The sequence below is a fragment of the Papaver somniferum genome, chromosome 3, assembly GCF_003573695.1.
Source record: "Papaver somniferum cultivar HN1 chromosome 3, ASM357369v1, whole genome shotgun sequence".
Classification (NCBI taxonomy): Eukaryota; Viridiplantae; Streptophyta; class Magnoliopsida; order Ranunculales; family Papaveraceae; genus Papaver; species Papaver somniferum.
In genome coordinates this window covers 97,674,092-97,697,550 of record NC_039360.1, presented here as the reverse complement: position 1 = coordinate 97,697,550, position 23,459 = coordinate 97,674,092, and the positions used below count along the sequence as shown (strand labels likewise).

At 35.6% G+C, this 23,459-nt stretch overlaps 1 protein-coding gene across 2 annotated transcripts; it reads left to right on the top strand.

Moving 5' to 3' along the window:
- Positions 1-17,428: 17,428 nt before the first annotated feature.
- Positions 17,429-23,206, top strand: LOC113356920 (protein MRG1-like). Of its 2 annotated transcripts, XM_026600157.1 has the most exons (11): positions 17,429-17,807; positions 18,470-18,535; positions 18,684-18,697; positions 19,128-19,276; positions 19,799-19,834; positions 20,195-20,235; positions 21,757-21,861; positions 22,022-22,101; positions 22,235-22,404; positions 22,535-22,619; positions 22,767-23,206. In XM_026600157.1, the coding sequence occupies exons 1-11, from the start codon at positions 17,631-17,633 to the stop codon at positions 22,873-22,875; spliced, it is 1,032 nt and encodes a 343-aa protein (XP_026455942.1). In that variant the 5' UTR covers positions 17,429-17,630; the 3' UTR covers positions 22,876-23,206. The 2 variants fall into 2 exon arrangements, with proteins under 2 accessions (XP_026455942.1, XP_026455943.1); XM_026600158.1 differs by lacking the exon at positions 19,799-19,834 and having other exon boundaries at positions 17,430-17,807; positions 22,767-23,089.
- Positions 23,207-23,459: the final 253 nt, after the last annotated feature.

Below are 23,459 nucleotides of genomic sequence, written 5' to 3'. Positions count from 1 at the left end.
TATTGTGAGGTGATTGATATTTCTAGGCTGTTCTTTAGGAATATAAGACCGTATTATCAATTGGTTCATGTTCACCTTGATTTATCAAAAGACGAAACAAAAACTTCGTAGGTATTTCTATGGGAGACAGATTTATCTATCAGAATATACTTTTTTGTGGGAGACAGATTTGTTTATCAAGTTTTTGACTTTGGGTCGTAGCAACTCTTAGTTGTGGGTGAGATCAGCTAAGGGAATCAAGTGCATAGAGTCCTGCTGGGATTCAGAGGCGTAAGGACCGCGACTGTACCTTAATCAGTGTGAGATTGGTTAGGGCTCAACTACATTCCATTTCGAAGTTAACTTTTAGTAGGCTAGAGTCTATAGCGGCTTAATACAGTGTGGTGTTCAAATCTGGACTAGGTCCCGGGGTTTTTCCGCATTTGCGGTTTCCTCGTTAACAAAATTTCTGGTGTTTGTGTTATTTCTTTTCCGCATTATATTTTCTATATGATTGAAATATCATAGGTTGTTCATAGTTCAATCAATTGCTAAATCCAACCTTTGGCTGTTGATTGAAATTGATTAACGCTTGGATATTGGTCTTTGTACCATCCAAGTTATTTCTTTTATTGATCTGGCTCACAGATTTCTGTTTGTTCGATTGCAGATTGATTTGAGAAATTGAGATATAACTCCTGGATATATTTTCCTTGATTGAGTCTGACTGTCTAGTTGATTCTCTTGGAATTATATTGGAGTTATTCCATACAAATTGCCTAAACGAAATATTCGGTGTGGTTATTAGACCCCTGCTTTTTCAATTGGTATCAGAGCAGGCAAACATGTTTAAGACATCATAAGTTTGTGTTTGTAGCAATCTGACTCTATGGAAATATGTACTATCTCAAACAACGCATCACCAGTTCAGAAACGTTTTGACTTGGTATAAAGCTTTGTTTCTCCGGAGAAATCTCTCGCATCTTTTCCATTGTCTGAAACTGTATATAACTGGGAAACACGCCTAGATGAACAGTTGGATGATCTTTCGCGTGAAAGTGATTCAGATTATGCATACAATGTTGATGAGAAATTCTCGCAATACGTCAAGATTTTTGACCATCTCATAAAGAAAAAAGTCAACATCTTGCTTGGCTGAGTTTCTGACTCCTCTCTGTCTATAAAACAAAAAATTCAGAAAACTCTTTAAAGGATATGATTGTGGATATAGTCTGTTACAATCCCTTGTTAAAGATCGTGAAGAAGATGTGCGTTCAAAAAATTCTGAATGTGAAAATCTTCTTCGAAATCTCTTTATGTTGAAAAAAAAACTTGCAGAATATGAAGCAAGGCGTGACTCTCAACAGAATTGTTTGAATGACAGAGAAAGTGTCTTTCTCTCTCGAGAAAAACGCCTTAAGGCTGATTTAGCTGCTACTCTTGATAAATCAAGATGTTGGAGGAGGACTTGAAAAATTTCAATACTAGTTCGAACAAATAAACCACTATGCTATGAGCAAGTAAAAATCATCGTGATACACGAGGATTGGGCTATAAGGGAATAAATGCTCCAAGTATTAGCAAAGAGGTAAAATTTGTCAAGGCTAGTGATTCTTCTCAACAAAAGGCTTCCACTGATGGCAAAAGTGAAATATCTTCACCGGCAGTTAAGGTTCGAAAGAGCAACATTTATCAACCTCCAAATCCAGCACATACGAATCCGGGTAAGAACATTCCTTGTATTTGTCATTTGTGGAAATAAAGGTCACCTGGAAAGGAGATGTCTTTCTCGTATAAGGAATGGGAAACTTCATGATGTTCTTGTTTGGGCATCACAAGAAGTTATGAAACCAAGATCATATGTTAAGGTTAATCCCCTTAACATTCCAGGTTGTTACTATCCAACCTTTTGGCAAAGGAATCAGTGTTGTAATAAATCTGGATTTTCCTATAAACATCATACAAAGCCTTTCCACAATCGTAATGATTATCAAAAGGATAACTTCGTAAAGACGAAGATAAGATTCGATCCTCCCAATTGGATAAAGACTAACTTTCAAAAGAATAATTAATCCAATTATCTTCAAAGAAATCTAGAAGATAGTAATGGGAAGAAGGTTTCGGTTGTTCCTAAATGCACTCAGCAGTGGGCACCAAAGAAAGCCAATGATTCACTGAGTGTCAAAAGGAATGATCTCCCAGAAAATTCCATGACTATGGAGAAGGAAAAATCCATGATGTTGGAAGTTACAAATTTCTTGGGGAAAATGAATTTGGATATGAAAGGTTCTAAAAGTGATCTCTTTCATGATAATTCAAAAGTGGAACACAAGAAACGGTGGAAGAAGAAACGAAATAAACCAAAGACTATAGATTATGAGAAATCCGTGGTTGCGGAAAAGTCGGTTTCTGACACCTGTAGTGAGCAAGACATTGTTCACCACAAAAAAAATTGATTGTGTTGAAAGTGAATCCTCACCAAGAAATGTCATGTTATGTATACAGTGAGGGAAGCACATGAATTGGGGCGCACACATTATGTTGGGTATGATTTTGAATTTTTGGTAACACTGTAGGATTCAAATTCTTCTAAAAAGGTATGTCTCTAATCTTGAGCAATATGTATGTTTTTTTTTTATTTGCTTAAAGTACTTATAATGATTCATGTACCTTGTGTTTTCGTTCATGTCTACCTAACTTGATTTGTGTTTAAGTTTCTTAAATGTTCCGGTTTGAAAATAGTTATTCGGGATGTTTGGTGATGGAATTTTGATAGTGGTAAATAAGGTTATCGTTCACTCGGACTTTGTTGGATTGATTTTAAGTTTAATAAAATAAAAATACTACAAATAAGAAAATATATATACAAAGTTTGTCACAGGATGAAGAGAGACCGGGACTCGAGATTCCACTGCTTTTCATGTTCATGGGGTTCATAAATTAATCCTAGACATTTATAGCTCAAAACAAAAGAAACAATAACTCTATTCTTTGTCAAAGTAGATTTCGTAAAACATCAATTGTAAACTACAAGCATAGTGTATCTAACGCATCTAAGACTAAGTATACACTATCTAACAAGATAACAATGATTAATAGAAATCATAAATCATTTAAAATTTGTGCAAAAAGTAAATAAGTTTTATTAAATTACCCCAAGGATGAAATACAACTTCCTTCGTCGTCCCAGTGATGGGTTCTAGCTCCACATGGTGAAAACACACTCAAAAAGATAACTCATAGCTCAAATGGAGTTTTTATTGGAAAACTAGTAGAAAACAGAGATTTGCAATGGTATAAAGGCGTTGCAAAATGAACTGTTACAAAGAACGATAGATGGGAAATGCCACTGTCACTGTAGAAAATACAACGATTCAGTCTGTGTCGTTGTCACTGTTGATGAACGACTGTTCTTTGGCGTCTTATGTTCTTCGTTCTCTCCTTCAATGGCAGCAGCAGAGACAAGCTATGCAACTTCCTGTTCTATGCTCTGTTTCCTCCCCTAACTCTCCATCCGCCTTGTCCGAATTCAGACAACTCTATTTATACTCATAGGACCCATATATCTCGCTGTAAATGCAAATAATTTTCCAAATCTTCTCATTAACGCTCGGGAATATTTCCATTTGTTTCTCTTCTACATGCGCATGTAGGTGTCTAGCACGCACCAACTCAATGCAGCACGACTCAGAATATACTGAACATGCTTCTTCCGCAAGATTTCTTTCCAAAACAATCAACCAAAAGCCCGAGATATTTTCAAGATACGTATCTTCCTCTGTTTTGCTTAATCTCGTGTAAATCTTCTTTATATTCAAATTCAAGACACGTACCTCCCCTGTTTAGATAAAACAGGGTCAAAGCAATCCAAACACTGCAAGAATCTCGCCAAATAACTCCACAAATTCTCACGGAATAAATGCAGGAGAAACCCGAGCTTGCTTCCTGTTTTGCTTCCCAACGATTATCCAGCCCAACTTAACTCAACCGAACACCCATACCAGCATTGTATACCCAAAATAGGTCTAAACCATGAGAATTAGCGATTGAATCTCATTAAATCCCGCCCAAATCACAAACCCTAATCTGGATAGATGCTGTTACATTTTCCCGCCAAAAATATAATTCAAATGGAGAAGATGACATCCCCCTAATCCTGTACGGGCGTCCCTTTAGCACTTGCCTTGTGGTGTGTAAATAGCAGCTGGTGTGCCCCTTAGTAATTGGATGCCCCATAGTAATAGGTCGCCCCACATCCAAAACTGCGAGTCCGGATAACATGTGTCCTCCGGGTGCCTTTAGCAACTTTTCGAACCGAATCTTCCAAAGATGTTTATTGCCCAAAAATACCTACAAACACACAAAAAACCATAATAAGGACGAAAACGAGTACTAACAATACGAAACATTGAGGACATATTAGACACATAAATGCGTCTATCACTTGGCCTTCTTGGTACACTTCAGGAATGCATACCAGTTTACAAACTGAAATTTTGTAATAAAATTTAGGGAAATTCGTTTGCATACCAGTTTGAAAACTGAAAATTCAGTTACTACCGTTTGCATACTCGTATGCGAACCGGCCTGTAGACGTCGATATTCGGTAAACTTGTTTTGGTCGTAACTTCTTCGTTCGAACTCAGAATGACCTCATTTTTTTTGCATTATCTTCCTCTTTGATTTCTCTTCAAAATGGGGATGAGAATTCCCGAATTTGGATGAGTTAAGATTGGTCTTTGTCTCGTGTCTTGTTTTTGAGTGTTTTTATCCGTTTCGTTGCACTTGTTCCACTTCTCATGGACTTGGGCACTTGGATTCTTGGAGTACTTCTCTTCTAAGCTCATTTGTAGATTTGTTAAGAATGTTGTTGGTGAATCACAAAGAAGAAAGTTCAAGAATGGGCAGTAGTACGCGTTACTCTGGGATTCTTGAATGTTTACAATCCTCTTTAGTGGACTTCGATGCATGGTCGTTAATGACTTTGTATTTTCTTCTTTGTTAAGAAATTTTTTTAGACGCCTTTGGTAGCCATTCTTGGTGTAAATTCGTGCGAAAAAGATTGATTCTACCTTCTAAGAGCAAAGATTGATTTTGCAATATTAATCTTTATTGGTTTTATATATTGCAAAAATGTTATGGGATATGTGTGTTTACGTCCGTGAACTATGAATGTCCCATATATTTCAAAAGTTAAGTCTATTGTGTCATTATGCAAATATTGATGGAAAATTGAATGAACTTTTGAATTATATGTCAAAGATTAAGTCTATGGTATCATTATGCAAATATTGATGGAATATAGAATGAATCTTTGAATATTCCGTAGTATTGATCTTTCCCTGATCCACTTCTAGGTGAAAGTCATGCACGACTCCGTAAGTGTTCTTATGTTGAGCATTTTCGATTAAATTAATCATTAAGGTTCATTTGTGGTGAAAAGGAGAGGGTACCCAAATATACCTCAAGCTAACATTTTTCCTTCCTATAAATCCTTTCTCCGAAAGTGATTGTCTATGGACTGAGTCGAGACAATGCAACTAATCGGTTCACACTTCGTATGATCGTCTATGGGTACGAGATCGAGACAATACATCAATGAAGTATGTTTACTTGATACAAAGGTTCGAACTTAACCAAACACAATAGGATTGCTTATCAAGTAAATAGGAATTAACGTTTGTGTAATTTACTTTAATTATAATAAAACAATTATAATGCGGAAATTAAAATTAAATAACACAACAAGATTTTGTTAACGAGGAAAACCGCAAATGCAGAAAAACCCCGGGACCTTGTCCAGAATTGAATACTCTCAGGATTAAGCCGTTATACAAAATAAACCAACTTCGTATAGTTGAGACCAAGCAACTAAACCTATAGTTCACCTAGTTCCGTCTGTATTCCCATGCCTCCAACTTATAAATAAGTCACGTACTTGGAACAATTCCTTTGGTTCGTATTCCAAACAGTAAAGGAACAACAAATTTGTTTGGTATCAACTCTCTTCAACCAAGTGATATGAGTCGGACAAAGGCTTTTCTGTTTATCTTAACATAAACCTTTTCGTCAGGAACTTAGATCTATCTTATGTTCAATTTCCCAAAGTAATCATAAGATTTTGCAATCAATACCTTTAATCCTAAGGAACCGTATTGATGCTGATCTACTCAACTATTCTATACAATCTACCACAAGGATAAACCGATTATAATGAGATCCTCTTTTTACCAAAACAAGTATTATGCACACCAAAGATTTATATAACCAAGTCAGAAATCTTTTATCTCTTCTTTGTCTGCAAATCTTCTTTGTCTGCAAATCTTCTTAGATCTTCAATAAACACCTGCACGCAACTACTTGAATCTCTTGTGATCAATCACACACAGAACGGAGTCTGTTAACAATGGATTTGAAAAAGTGGGGGTACAAAAACCACACCCAATATTTCGCTTAGCAATCTGTATGGACAAACTCCAATATACTTTCTAGAGAATCAACTAGACAGTCAAACTCAATCTAGATAAAAAGTATATCAAAGAGTTTATATCTCAATCTCTCGATTTGATATATACTCAAGCAAATAAAAATCTGCGAGTCTTTATCAAATACTAGAGAGATAACTTGGATGGTACCAAAGACCAATATCCAAGTGTCAATCAATTTAAATCAACAACCAAAAGGTCGGATATTCTAATTGATTGAACAACACACAACTTTTGATATTTCAATTATATAACAAAATATAATGCGGAAAAGAAATAACACAGACACCAGAATTTTGTTAACGAGGAAATCGCAAATGTAGAAAAACCCCGGGACCTAGTCCAGATTGAACACACACTGTCTTAAGCCGCTACAGACACTAGCCTACTCCAAACTAACTTCGGTCTGGACTGTAGTTGAACCCCAATCAATCTCACACTGATCCAAGGTACAGTTAGGCTCCTACGTCTCTGATCCCAACAGGATGCTACGTACTTGATTCCCTTAGATGATCTCACCCACAACTAAGAGTTGCTACGACCCAAAGTCGAAGACTTTAATAAACAAATCTGTATCACACAGAAAAGTCTACGGTAATAGATAAATCCGTCTCCCACGAATATACCCACGAGTTTTGTTCCGTCTTTTGATAAATCAAGGTGAACATGAACAAATTGATAAAACAGACTTATATTCCCGAAGAACATCCTAGTATTATCAATCACCTCACAATAATCCTAATCGACGCAGCGAAAAAAAGATATTGTGGAATCACAAACGATGAGACGAAGTGTTTGTGATTACTTTTCTATCTTGCCTATCGGAGATATAAATCTCGATCCAATTATTAGAATTGTACTCGTAACGATAGAAGATGCAAGATCAGATCACACAACTACAAGAAAAGTAGTATCGGTCTGGCTTCACAATCCCATGAAGTCTTCAAGTCGTTAACCTGGTTTTAGAAGAAGAAACCAAAGGTTAAAGGAGAATCAACTCTAGTTATGCAACTAGTATCACACGTAAGGTGTGGGGATTAGGTTTCCCAGTTGCTAGAGTTCTCCTTTATATAGTCTTTCAAATTAGGGTTTGCAATCAATGTTCGCTTGGTAACAAAGCATTCAATATTTACCATTAGATGAAAACCTGATTAGATTCAAGCTAATATTTCTCAACCGTTGGATCGAAAACTTAGCTTGTTACACACAAATGAAATGTCCAATTTTGGGTTTATGTAGCCATTCCCAAAAATTAACATTTGTTGGTTCAACAATAGTTAACCAAATGGTTAGCCATATGGTCACTTTCATATCCACCATATTCTTCTTCACCATAACTAGTTCAAATGACTCAAATGAACTAGTTAGAGGGTTGTTCAATTGCTTAGATCTTATGTAACTACACAAGACACAATCGAAGCAAAACCGGTTTGATTCACTCGAATCGGTTCATGAACTTTATAGCCACGGTGTGCAAAAACATTCCTTAGTTTATATAAACATGAGTTCAAGAACAACCGATTTTAGATAGAACCGTCTCAAGGTTGCGGACTGGGTTCTCGGACTTAAGTTCACAGAAGGAGTTCACAAACTCCATCAATAATTCTCGGGTCGAGAAGTTTCGCCAGTTCGCGGACCGAGTTCGCGGACTTGGCTCACGCCACATTCCGTTTCTCTTGATCAACAAAGTTCGAAAACTTTGGTTCAAGGAAAAAGGACTTATACATATATGTGTTTCCACAACAATGCTTATATCCTACCAATGGTTATGTAATCTAAACTCTCATTTCAATCATTGAAACATTCTCAAAGGACGTTATATAGCCGTTATTCACATACCATTTTTTATCAGAGAAATTTCCAAAGTGATTGAAACATAACATGACATTCGTCACTAGGTAAAGATGAACTTGGCTAAAGCGAAAGCTTACCAACACATATTTCGAGAAATAGATAGGCGAGTTACACTCGGCTCGAAATAGCAATTGTGTATAATGAAAGTCTATATATCAAAACGACTTTTGTCTCAAGAGTAGGAGATAAAGTAGATAGACTTTTGAGTGACAGATGAGTTCAAGTCTCCACATACCTTTTAGTCGATGAAGATCCACTAGTTCCTTGAGTAGTCCTTCATATTTTATGATGATTGACATGGAGTCTTGAGCTCAACTACACTTTCTATCCTAGAAATCAAGACCTATAGTTTTGATCACTAACATTGACAAACATGCTTGAGATAGCAACGCATGCGAGTTCGACCGAGCAATGCTCTAACAATCTCCCCCTTTGTCAATTTTAGTGACAAAACTATTAATACATATGGAATACAAAAAATAAATAAATTAACTTTTGTAGCTCCTATTCCACATGCCTAATCTTCAACATTACTTGAAATCTTCGTCACTTCCAAGTACTCCAATGATCCCAAAGGTTGTAAGTTTAGTATCATCGTTGTTGAAAATCCGTAGCTATAACAACAAGAAAACAATAGTCCTCAATCATTGTTATATAGTGTCATAGTATCATTACACAGCATCAAAGTCCAATTGTATCACAACTTCAACAACAATACTATGGTGATATGTATCACTCCCCCTTAGTCAATACTCCATCTCACATGGAAACCACTCCCCCTTACATAATGATCCGAAAACCATATGTATTTGTAGTGTGAACTACATATTAATTCTCCCCCTTTTTGTCAATAAAATTGGCAAAGGTACAATAACGGGATCCTAATGAAATTTCCGAAAGAGACATTTCTTGACCAAAAGAAAGCAAAAGTATATCATCTAATTTAGATGCAATCATAAAGCCGAAGCTAAATGCTTTCATCAAGGAGTTTGTAAAGATACAAGATAACCCCTATAATATTCCACAGCCGCACTCCCCACAAAGATTTGGCAATTAAGCACAAGTTCAAAAGAACTCTCCCCCATAAAATATCATTCCCAAAAGAACAACAAGAGCGGCCTTAAATTAGAAGGAAAAAAAGGATTTATTTGGACATAAAAAATCACATACAAGTATGAATTTGAATCCAAAATATTCAATTAAACTAACCACAAGAGAACCCATGATTAATTTAATCGACAAATGCTCAACATAAGTGAACTTATGGAGACTCAAAATATACAATTAGATTAATCACAAGAGAACCCATAATTAATCTAATCGAAATACACAATCCAACTAATCACAAAAGTAATCAATTTAATTGGTCGTGCTCGACATAAGAAAACTTACGGAGCAACAACTAAATAACCAAACAAGATGATTAATTTAGTTGAACATGCTCGACATAAAGTACCTTACGGAACAACAACATAGCTAATCATGAAAATAATCAACTTGGTCGTTCAATTCTCAACATAAGACACTTTACGGAGTCTCACAGTAATACATAAAATATGGATCGGGGAAGATCAATTAATGCGGAATACACAAGGATACATTCTATTTTCCATCACTATTCGCATAACGATATTTAATAGACATAATCTTTGCAAACAAAAAATATTAATCTATCTTCCATCAATAATTGACATAATAGGCTTAACTTTTGTATTTGTCAAAAGTCTATTCATTCTTTTATCAATACATGCATGTCGACATACGAAAGACTTTACTTTTGACAAGGTATGGGATAGTCATAGTTCACGGACGCAAACACACATATCCCATAACAAATTTGCAATATATAAAACCATAAAGATTAATACTGCAAATATCATCTTCCAAGAAAATTTAGAATTTAAACCAATAAATCTAAAAACATGAAGATGAAAACGTTGGACATAGTTATGTGTAATCACAATAATGGCTATTCCAAACTCTAGTAATCCTTCTCAAAAATAAGAATAAATTCTCATAAGAAGTTTCCTAGGCAACAAGACAAACTCGTAATGCACATACAAAATGATTTGTCTTTATAGGGTAGAATCAATCTTTTTCGCATGTATTTACACCAATAATAGCTACCAAAGGCGTATAAAAATATTTTCTTAACAAAGAAGAACATACAAAGTCAATAACGACTATGCACCATAGTTCACAAAGGATGATTGTAAACATTCAAGAATTCCATAGCACTGCGTACTACTTTCCATTCTTGAAATTCCTTCTTTGTGATTCACCAAAAACATTCTTATAAAAGATACAAATTAGCTTAGAAGAGTATTACTCCAAGAATCCAAGTGCCCAAGTTCAAGAGAAGTGGAACAAGTGCAACGAAACAGAGCAAAATAATCAAAAACAAGAGACAGGACAAATACCAATTTTAACTCATCCAAATTCAAGGTTTCTCATCTCCATTTTGAAGAGAATACAAATAGTAAGAGAGTGAAAAAAGAATGAGGTCAATCCGAGTTCGGACGAAGAAGTTACGGCCAAAACAAGTTTACCGAATATCGACGTCAAGTATGCATACGGGTTTGCAAACGAATTTTCGTATCCTAGAGCAGTATGAAGACGGGGTTTGCCAACTTAAACCCCTGGGTTTTGGGTCTAAATGATTTTATGCATACTTGGTATGTGTACCATGAAGTCCAAACATCCCGAACTAATGTTTTCAAACCTAAACATTTAAGAATCTTAAACACAGATCAAGTTAGGTGGAAATGAACGATAAGCAAGGTACATGGATCATTATAAGTACTCAAACAAGTAATAAAAACATAAAACTTGCTCAAGTTTATATACATACCTTTTTAGAAAACTCCGATTGAATTCTACAGCCTTACCGAAATAATCTGTGCGCCCCAGTTGTTGTGCTTCCCTCACTGTATACATAGCAACGCATTTCTTGGTGAGGATGCACTTTCAACACAAACAAGTTGTAGTTGAGGTGAACAATGTCTTGCTCACCATGGCACCAAGAAAGAGTTTCTTTCCAACAACTCTTAAATCTTGTAGTGTTGAGAAACACCCAAGGAACTGTTTTTATAAGTCTATCAAAGAACTTCAAGAGAACCCAAAATGATTTGTGTTTCTGATTTCTTATTTTCCAACTTATAAAAAACAGTTTCTGCAGATAGTTTTTAGTACTGCGAAGGGAAACTCTTTTGATAAAAAGAGACGTCCTAGATTCTTCATAAAAGAAGACAATACCACTATCTTGATAGGAAGTATCATAAATTGAGCAACAAATCAATTCATGCTTTGAGGTGATACACTCAGATAACTGAGATTTAAACTCCTCTTGTAATTCGTTTAGTTTATCACAACTAATTGGATTACGCAGTGGAGGAGCATTGCTCTCACTGATTAGTAAATCAATATCAACCTCAACATGAATATTATTCATCATAACTTGATTTAGCCTGTCAAGAGATTCTTGCTCTTTCTGGAGGTATAACTCAACATCAAGAGATAATCTCTCAAGCTTCTTTTCAAGCCCTGAAAACACTTCAAGGGATTTTAAACCTGGTGGAGTTTTAGATAGAATTTCTTCTACAGATTTTATTGAATCAGTCATGGAAGAGAATTTTGAAATCCCTGGATCTGGTGGTGCATTTATTGAGATAGCACTACTGTCCATAAAGTCAGGTCGCTACAAACACGGACTTGTAAGGTCTTGAACGTGTTTGCCTGCTCTGATACTAATTGAAAAAGTGGGGGTACAACAACCACACCCAATATTTCGCTTAGCAATATGTATGGACAAACTCCAATATACTTTCTAGAGAATCAACTAGACAGTCAGACTCAATCTAGATAAAAAGTATATCAAAGAGTTTATATCTCAATCTCTCGATTTGATATGTACTCAAGCAAATAGAAATCTGCGAGTCTTTATCAAATACTAGAGAGATAAGTTGGATGGTACCAAAGACCAATATCCAAGTGTCAATCAATTTAAATCAACAATCAAAAGGTAGGATATTCTAATTGATTACAACCTGTGATATTTCAATTATATAACAAAATATAATGTGGAAAAGAAATAACACAGACACCAGAATTTTGTTAACGAGGAAACCGCAAATGCATAAAAACCCCGGAACCTAGCCCAGATTGAACACACACTGTATTAAGCCGCTGCAGACACTAGCCTACTCCAAACTAACTTCAGTCTGGACTGTAGTTGAACCCCAATCAATCTCACACTGATCCAAGATACAGTTATGCTCCTACGTCTCTGATCCCAGTAGGATGCAACGTACTTGATTCCCTTAGATGATCTCACCCACAACTAAGAGTTGTTACGACCCAAAGTCGATGAATTTAATAAAAAATCTGTATCACACAGAAAAGTCTACGGTAATAGATAAATCCGTCTCCCACGAACATACCTACGAGTTTTGTTCCGTCTTTTGATAAATCAAGGTGAACAAGAACCAATTGATAAACCAAACTTATATTCCCGAAGAAAATCCTAGTATTATCAATCACCTCACAATAATCTTAATCGACGCAGTGAAAAAAAAGATATTGTGTAATCACAAACGATGAGATGAAGTATTTGTGATTACTTTTCTATCTTGCCTATCAGAGATATAAATCTCGAGCCAATTATTACAATTGTACTCGTAACGATAGAAGATGCAAGATCAGATCACACAACTACAAGAAAAGTAGTATCGGTGTGGCTTCACAATCCCAATGAAGTCTTTAAGTCGTTAACCTGGTTTTATAAGAAGAAACCAAAGGTTAAAGGAGAATCGACTCTAGCTATGCAACTAGTATCACACGTAAGGTGTGGGGATTAGTCTTTCAAATCAGGGTTTGCAATCAATGTTTGCTTGGTAACAAAGCATTCAATATTCACCGTTAGATGAAAACCTGATTAGATTCAAGTTAATATTTCTCAACCGTTGGATCGAAAACTTAGCTTGTTACACACAAATGAAATGTCCAATTTTGGGTTTATGTAGTCGTTCCCAAACATTAACATTTTTTGGTTCAACAATAGTTAACCAAATGGTTAGCCATATGATCACTTTCATATCCACCATATTCTTCTTCACCATAACTAGTTCAAATGACTCAAATGAACTAGTTAGAGAGTTGTTCAATTGCTTAGATCTTATGTAACTACACAAGACATAATCGAAGCAAAAACGGGTTGATTCACTCGAATCGGTTCATGAACTTTATAGCCACGGTTTTCAAAAGCATTCCTTAGTTTATATAAACATGAGTTCAAGAACAACCAATTTTAGATATAACCTGCTCATGTTCGCGGACTGGGTTCACGGACTTAAGCTCACGGAAGGAGTTCACAAACTCCAGCAGAATTTCTTGGGTCGAGAACTTCCGTCAGTTTGCGGACTGAGTTCGCGGACTTGGCTCACGCCACATTCTGTTTCTCTTGATCAACAAAGTTCGCAAACTTTGGTTCAAGGAATAAGGACTTATACATATATGTGTTTCCACAATAATGCTTATATCCTACCAATGGTTATGTAATCTAAACTCTCATTTCAATCATTGAAACATTCTCAAAGGACGTTATATAGCCGTTATTCACATACCATTTTTCGTCAGAGCAATTTCCAAAGTGATTGAAACATAACATGACATTCGTCACTAGGTAAAGATGAATTTGGCTAAAGTGAAAGCTTACCAACACATATTTCGAGAATAGATAGGCGAGTTACACTCGGCTCGAAATAACAATTGTGTATAATGAAAGTCAATATATCAAAACGAATTTTGTCTCAAGAGTAGGAGATAGAGTAGATAGACTTTTGAGTGACAGATAAGTTCAAGTCTCCACATACCTTTTAGTCGATGAAGATCCACCAGTTCCTTGAGTAGTCCTTCATCTTGTATGATGATTGCCATGGAGTCTTGAGCTCAACTACACTTTCTATCCTAATCCGAGACCTTTAGCTATATAGGCTAGAAATCAAGACTTATAGTTTTGATCACTAACATTGACAAACATGCTTGAGATAGCAACGCATGCGAGTTCGACCGAGCAATGCGCTAACAGGATTATCACAAGATCGTCTTTAGTACTAACAACAGTCTAAAGATCCCTGTCGAAACTTCGAACTAGTTTGAGTGAATCTTATATCAGAAGAGAAGATTCTCAAGCATAAACAAACTAGGTGCAATCAAAGTTCAACAACCTTTAGTCAATCAAATCAATCGAAAATAAAAGATAAACCGCAATTATCTAGTTTCCCACCAACAGTACTCGTAGAGATTCTCAATCCCAAAGAAGTCTTTAAATTGAGCGGTCGTAAGAGATTTCGCCTAATTAGGTTACTCTCCTCTCCGAATAGGCGTCTTCACCAGTAACAATGCAACATAGGAAGTTTACTGGCACAAAGGATTAGTTTACTAGAAATTAAAACTTCGAGTATTTATAGACAAAGAAATTTGGCCACCAAGGAATTTCCAAAACCGAAAATATTCTCAAGATATTCAATAATAATTTCCATATTCGGTTTTCATAATTTCTGAGAATGCTCTGTCCAAAAATATTGATCGGAAATCTCCTTGGAAAATATTTAACTAGCAAACGTTACTAATTCTTATTTTCCATATATAATTAAAAACCTTAATTAAAAGATTTTTAACTTATTTAATTTCGATCCTGGGATTTACTTCCTTCTTAGACGTTAAGGAATATCTTTGAACAATAAAAGATACGCATAAATGCAGGTGTTCAAAATGTGTCGACATCCTTACTTTGTAAGTCCTCTTTCATACTTACACACTTGAAACCGATTTACCACGCTTCCAAACAAGTTTAGAATTGGTTCATCTGACTTTCAAGAGCTATGCGATTGATTAAGAACTCTCAATCACAAATCATGGGTTTAACGGTTCTACCAAAACAAGTTTCGGTTCTACCTCCATGTGAGTACCGTGCATAGTCACACTAGCTTCCCAAAATTCGGTTGACTAGGTACTAGGATCGGTTCCCCACATATATATGGTATCTAACTCATATGTGTTTCACATGACCATAGGATCGGTTCCCCTTTGCCTAAAAACGTGTTTCACATGTCCATAGGATCGGTTCCCCTTTCTGCTATAAACCTTGCTGCACCCCATACAAGGATCGATTCCCCTTTGGGATGTGTTGCACCTCTTACTAGGATCGGTTTCCCTTTACCCAGTGTTAGGTATTACAAACTACACAAACTCGATCATACCATCAGGTGATTACTTAAGATCGGTTTCACTAATAAAAGCCATACCAATACAAAAGTCAGGCCTCATGTGAATAGTTTTACCAAGAACACAAGCAAGTCATGAGCGGTTATACTAATCACACATATTGGTCGTTCATAAGATATGCAATGAAGAACAATCCCAATAACGCCTGATGATTTCCTTTTCGATTCACAAACAAAGTTCATGAACTTACTTCCTTAAAACACATGTAAAAAAATGTTTCCTAGGATGAAATCCTCACCTCATACCCATACATAATCACAATAGCATTCAAACGATTATGTCGATGTCTTATCTACAAAGTTTAATGGTTAAGCAATAAACCTCATATTGTATTCCTTAATACTATGTCTATCTAGAGTGTTCATGCTTCGCAGTTTTGTTTTCAATATGCACGACTTGACAGATACGTTAGGGAATGAAACAGTTCAAGTCAAATATCACTAACCTCAAGTGGAAGGATGATGTTGTGGTTGTAGCTCCTTACTTCTTCACTTCTTCAAGTCTTCGCAATACTTGTAATGTCTCAAATCCTAATACTTTCAAGCTAACCTATACGAAGTTGACTCTAGTACATTTAATCAAGCGACTCTTAAATGAGTTTTGATTCACTAAAATATGACAACCAAACTTGACATACCAACGCTTGGTGGGTTCAACCGAGCTGTGCTCTAACAATCTCCCCCTTTATCAATTTTAGTGACAAAACTCTTACAATCATATGGATAAACAAATTACAAGAATTCATTACACATACGCTTGATCCCGAATTCAACAACACATAACCTGCATACATTTAATCCTTAAAAATGCAACAACTATGGACATTATAATAACAAAGCTCATACTCCCCCTAAAGGAGATAGGTAGATTTTCAATCCTCACGTCTTTGTTATACCAATTCATATGATATGTTACTCCCCCTCAGTCTATGCTTTTCCTCATTCGTTAGATAAACGTTCAAGCACCAATGTCCTTCTTCCCTAGTGACACCAATCAATATAAATTGACACCAGCATCACTTGTTTACTCCATATATTTCTCCCCCTTTTTGTCACAAAATGACAAAGAAACGAAAAAATAAAGGACAACACGAAAAGGATCTTACAAATCTTAAAATAGACTTGCAACCTGTTGAGTCAAGCACGAGGGTTCCACGCATCATTTTTGATAACCAATATCAAAACTGAAACTACAAAGTAATTATGTTTTGATATGTTATCATGGAAATAATTGCCCGGAGCAATTTTCCCAAATAGTTTAGCAAACCAAAAATCAACTAAGCATATTAGTTCCTTTGCTAAACCGATTGTACAAATACAATCGCTTCATTCGATAAGACCAAAATAAAGATAACTCTATTTTTCTCATCAGGTTCTAATTATCCATATAACTTAGACCTTTATATTTTAAACAAGCCATCCTTTTGTAAGGGTTGCTAACTCCCTAAGTTAGTATTTTGGATGATTACTTATCTAAAAAAAAAAACCTCAAATATTATTACAGAAAATTATAAAAATCTTGTTTGGATTAAAAGAAATACTCCGTATACAAAAAAAAATTAAGAAAATCTTATTTGCCATTAAAAGAAATATACAAGAGATGTGAGTTGAACATACAAAAAATAAAATAATAATCGAACTGTTTCCACCACTGCCGGTAGACCCCTGTGCATTCTAAATTTTTACCGCCGGTGGAGAGTCGGTCGAGCGGGAACTCATCTAACCATCTAGCGGTGGAGACTTGCATCTTGATGGGTCAAGTTTGGCAGAATGGGCATTTTGGGTACTCGACAGGTAAAGGATCGTTTGTAAACTTTACTTTGGAATTTGGGAGTATTTTAGGCGGCAACGAAAAAACCCTCAGTTGTAGAATAGTTTAAGGTTCAGATATCTTCATCTCATCGCACTTACTTCTAAATCTCTCAGAAACAAATCTCATTGTTTTCCAACAAAAACACAGATATTAACCAACACCGAAGTAGCGTAGATTAACTTACCCTACACAACTCTCATTAATCTTCCCGCCAAAATGGGTAGCCCTAAATCAGGAGGTGCTAAAGAAGACACAGACGTCGATATTGTTGGTGATTCTCCTTCAAATTCTAGTGGTGAAGCAGATCCTTCTTCTTCTTCTTTAGGTATTTCTGCATATACTGAAGGTGAAAGAGTTTTTGCTTATCACGGTCCCCGTATTTACGAGTCTAAGGTTCGTAACAAAGAAAGAAACCCTAATTTTTAAATCTGAGGCCAGAATTTGTTACTGTAAATGTTTAAAGATTGAAATTTTATCCGCAGGGGAAAAATACATTTGTTTGAAGTGAAATATTCTACCCTAAATTTCTGTGTGGTGTAAATTTCATTGCATTTAGGGTTTTAAACGTATACTTATATCTAATTTTAGGTTTTCTCACATTGAGTGAACTGATACTATTAATAGTTCTAAATTTGGTGGTGGACTGGTTTAGGTTTCTGCTATATATCTCTTAAGTAGTTTCATTCTTAACCAGTAACTGCTAGCCCTGTGGGTGCCGAATTACGCGTTGGCCTTATTCCAAGTCACAGTTCAGTGAAATGGAAGAAATTGTAGGGGTATTGGAGTTAATTCTTGCTTAGGGGACACTATTTTGTGACTGACATGAATCACTTTTAGTCACCTTAAGAGGGCTCCTACTTGTCAACAAAGAAATTATTTTTGTAGTGTATTTGCAATTCACACCTAATAGAATGTACATTACATTACTTATTCTTCAGAAAAAATGAAGTAAGCATGTCTTATTCGGTGTGTCAGTTTATAAGTTTTGTTACCTTTGGTTGAGTCATTATTTGGGTTCTATCACGGCTTACATATACTTTGTTTTGTTGATGAAGGTTCAAAAAGTTGAGATGCGGAAAGTTGATACTACGGAGGAAAAGAGATACTTTGTTCATTACCTTGTGAGTATAGTTTCTTATTTGTTTTTCTTTTGAGCTGCTTCTTGTTATATTTCCTAGTGAACTGCTTTACTGCTAAGTGATCAAAGTTGAGAAATTGAATGATTGGTTACTTTTTCTATTAATAACGCATTATCTTTCTTTTTTGCAGGGCTGGAACAAAAAGTTAGTTTATGCTCTTTTCACCTCATCTTGTAGGAATTTATTGACTTGTATGGGATATGCGAGTTAACTCATACTCAATGGTTCTTTTACTCTTGCACTTATCATCTATCATCAGACATGCTCTTATTTTTGCAGTTTTCTATGTAGGAGTTCCATGCCTTTTAAATTAATTGGTATAAGAAAAACTGTATTAAATTCAGTTTGTTGGAACCATGACAAAAAGAAACATGGATTTAGTGTCTAGTTAAGATAGTGGTACTAATAGTTTTTTTTTGCCTTCAGATCAAGCAATGGAATATAATAGATTGTATATTGAGTAAAAAGTAAATGGAATCCAAATTTACGTGATATTACTGTCTTTCAATTTTGGAGTCTGGCTTAGCAATGCATTTTTGACTTCTATTAATGTTAAAACCGTCATCATCAACAGCTGGGATGAATGGGTTGGCCCGGAACGTTTGTTGAAATTCACTGAGGAGAACAAGAAACTGCAGGAGGACCTTAAACTAAAACAGCAGGGTACAGACAAGAATCCCAAATCAGGGCGTTCATCACACATGAAGCCAAAAAGCTCTGCTGGTGAGGTCAACTTGCTTGCGCAACTAATGACTGTGTATCATATTAGCTTGTGTTATTTTAGCATTTCCTTTCACCTTTTCACTTTGTTTAAAAGAAAATGTTCGTACGAAGTCGTTAGGACTTATGTTCAAACATATTAAACTGTTGATAGTAAGCAGGTGTGTTGTTGATAATGTGTCTCATGTAGTTCAGTGTCAAAGGCTTCATGCTTGAAATTTTCTTAGAGGGGAATTAGTAAGATGTCATGCTAATGAACTTCTGGATCTTACCCTTGGAGATTGCCATTATTAAGTAATAACAAAATTCCACAGTTTATGAATAACAAGTTCGGATAAGGACTGATCTATTAAGAGGATGAAGATGTTGATATTCACCTGCCAATTTCTTTAAAATACCAATGCATCACTGGTACCTAACACAGCCAGCTTGTACATATGTTTCAACCTTTTTCTTTATTCTCCTTGTTGATTGTTAATTTGCATTTGTTGCGTAATTGGAAGTATTTTTTGATGGGTTTTGTAGATGCAAAAATGGATAAAGAGGATACTAGAAACTATGGTAATGCAGACATGCGGTGTATTGCTGTACTTGTTGTTGTCGTCGTTCATACGTGTTAAAAATGTATCTTCGTGTTATTGTCTTTTTAACTTTTAGCAAAGGAAAGTAATGCTGGCAGTTTTAATAGAACAGTTGTTTTTCTGTTAATTTGCCTGATTATTTTTAAATGTAAAGCTTCATATACTTGAGATGATTAATGTTGCTTATCATTTATTTTTAAATGTAAAGCTTCATATACTCGAGATGATTAATGTTGCGTATCATTTCTTTTCTACGTATCTGGTGTCGGTTAGTTTTAATTTAAGAAGCACATGGATTTAAAGCAAATATTTTTTTAAAGAATGCTTAATGATGTTGCAGTTGGGAAGGGAAAGAAGCGGAAAAGTGACTTCAGTATTGAGGTATGTAATTACTGCTAACGTTAAAAGAAACATATCTGTGGCTAATTTCTTCTTCTTTTTTCCCTTTCAATACTGCTTGAAGTTTCTGTATGATTTTCCCTTTCGGGGTGCTCATCGGCGACTTACAGGAAAAATCACGTCTAACACCTTCCAAAATATGAATAACAAATCTTACTGATAGATACAGCGGATTTTAGTCATACCTTTGGCAGAATAGCTTGTCTTCAGCTCACAAGTATGTATAGATGTATTTGAAATGAAGAACACCCGGCACTGCCAGACGTACAGTGAGGCAAGTGGGTCAGTTCACCCCACTAACCTCACTAGCTTAATTATATATGTGTTTTTCTTACTTACATATAGTTTCACTGTTTAACAGTAGGTTGATATATCTGATTGACACTGCAACAAGAATTATTAGTTAAGTAGAGTACTAGAAAATGGTCTGTGATTTGATTTCTTATATCCTAATGTTACTGCAGGTCATTATATAACCTGTTTGTCAATATCAAAATTGTATTTGCATGACAATACTGATAACAACTTCCATCCATAGCATGATGTTAACTCATTAAGTCAAGACAATCTAGCCAACTTCCACCAATTTTTTTCCTTAATAGTTTAATAGATTATGTTTGCTATTTTGCTTCATGGTTTTTGTCTGATTAGGTCCCAAAATCTCAAAATAATTAAATATGTGCAAGGCTTTTGCTGGATCTCAGTATATAAGCAACCCTCCCTAGTCTTGCTAAAGTTAGTTATGAATACTTACTGTTTACTTAGCCGTTAAAATGATCCGAGATTGGATTTTTAAGAAGTGATCTTCCTATTCAAAGACTTTTCTATGATTAAACTGTAAGAACTTAGTTGATATTTTGAGTCTTTTAAGAACATTGTCATGCTGATGCACGACCAGTATGTTTCTGAATTAGCTGCGAACTAGTATGTGTATGATTAAAATGGTATTAGTTCCACTTTTCACAAGCAATAAAAGATTAAGAATGATTTGAATAGTTATAAAATATTATAGCAAGTAATTGGAAATTCCGCGAATATGGACACAAAATTCTACCACATTAGAAGTAAAATTTTCAGTGTTATAGCTTTCTAATTTGCCTCCTTTAGATTGATATTCTGGGACTGGCCCCTGAGAACATTTATCTCAACTGGTTCCTGCCTAGTGATATATTGTTAGTTGGTTGTTAGATGCTATACGAGTCCCTACAGAGACATTTCTCCATGACTGGTGGAGTTTTCTAGATCACTATGTAAATAAATATGTTCTGTACTCTCTGGGAGTTCTATTTTGGATCTGGGTGGGACTTAAATTGGACCAATAGTGTTTAGATTGCATTAAAGATGGTGGTATATATGGATTCCTAGATCGCTTGCTATATTATTATGTAAGAATGTAGTATATTGATTCTATGAGCTGTTCTTCCACTTTATTGAAGTTTCTTGACCTGGTTCTCACTAACCGTGCTGGACTTTCTGGGCTAACTTTCTAGTATGGTGATTTAGGAGAAGGACACCATTTCCAATGAGAAGCTTGTGAAGATCCAAATTCCATCAACACTTAAAAAACAACTGGTTGATGATTGGGAGTTTGTAGTTCAGCTCGGCAAGGTATAATATCTGCTGCCCTGTTGTTTTAAAAAAAAATGACGTGTTGTCTTTATGAATACATGTTTAATTCTTGGCTTGATTCTTCACGGTATGCCATGTGAAATACAGTTGATGTATGTTCTTGCAATTTGAATAACTGGATATCTCCATCATGTTTCAGCTTGTTAAGCTTCCGCGCTCTCCTTGTGTGGATGATATAATGAAGAGGTACCTTGATTACAAATTAAAGAAGGAAGGCATGTAAGTCTCATGTGTTGAAACTACTTATTGATGCATAAGTTCTGAATATTACTCATTCTGGTGTCATCTGGAATCTTAGTTTGTAAGGCCATATCCGGCATGAGGCTGATCTGGCACCTGTTGTTGTAAATAGGATAGGCGAATCGGTTGGGGAAATCTTGAAGGGTTTGCGCTGTTACTTTGACAAAGCATTGCCAGTCATGCTCTTGTACAAAATGGAACGCCAACAGTATCAAGAAGCAATTAAAGACGATGTTTCTCCATCTAGTGTATATGGCGCTGAGCATTTACTACGCCTATTTGGTATGTCATAAACAGCTACTGTTTTAAATTCATATTAAGCACGGATGTGGCACCTTTCTCATCTCATATTGCTTCCAAATGTTGGAATATGATTTCATGATATCTTAGAAAGTTTCTTGTTTTTCTGCAGTGAAGTTGCCTGAGCTACTGTCTTATGCAAACATTGAAGAGGAAGCGTCAACGCGGTTACATACTAAACTAATCGACTTACTCAAGTATGTTATTTGTTGTTTCCTTCGCAATCAAATAATGTTTAGTTGTATTCTTACAGATACACACTTTTGACCCGCACTTTCAGACTTGCTTATCAAAATACACACTTGCTTATCAAAATACACACTTGCTGTTGTTTGTTTCAACAGATTCTTGCAGAAAAATCAGAGCACCTTCTTTCTTTCTGCATATGATAATCCTAAAGGTGGAGTAGCAGAAGGAAGCGGTGAGGACAGTTTAGAAGGTGACGACAACTGAACCTGCACATTGCCATCACAAAACATGCTCAATCCCATGTATACATACATGTCCACTAACTTCATCTCACAATGGACAGCGGGAGTCACAAGATCGAATCGTATGCTTTGTATTGCACCATCATTGTCACATTTATGTCAACAGATGTAACATTAGTAGTATTAACTTCTTCCTCTTTAATGGAAGTAGTATTGACTAGTAATAGTGGTCAAATACTGAAAGTGTGATGTAAAGTTTGTTTTACTGAGTGTGATATTTGCAGAAGTTTCCGCTTAATCACTAGTACCAACTCAACTTGATCACTTTTGTGTATGTGGGTTTCAAGTTTCCGCTTTCAGTTTCAATTTTATACGTACACGGAAAAGGGGACGTTGTTTTCTACTCCTACTTTTGGATATTGCCACGTGTCTCATTTAGAACTTCTGAATGTGACATGGAGGATATCGGGCACGTGGCTCTGGAGAATGTTATTGGTCAATGAAGTGGTAGCTTTGACCTACTATCTCTTTATAATAAACGTAAGTAAACATAACCCATTAGTAAGTATCACCCACTTTGAAAAATAGGCGAAAAGGTTCACGGCT

Excerpts from the sequence above, each read along its gene's own strand:
- LOC113356920 (XM_026600157.1), top strand. The coding sequence starts at position 17,631 with ATGGGTAGCCCTAAATCAGGAGGTGCTAAAGAAGACACAGACGTCGAT. Across the intron at positions 17,808-18,469 it reads CCCGTATTTACGAGTCTAAG|GTTCAAAAAGTTGAGATGCG; the intron begins GTTCGTAACAAA and ends TTGTTGATGAAG. Across the intron at positions 22,405-22,534 it reads GCATTTACTACGCCTATTTG|TGAAGTTGCCTGAGCTACTG; the intron begins GTATGTCATAAA and ends GTTTTTCTGCAG.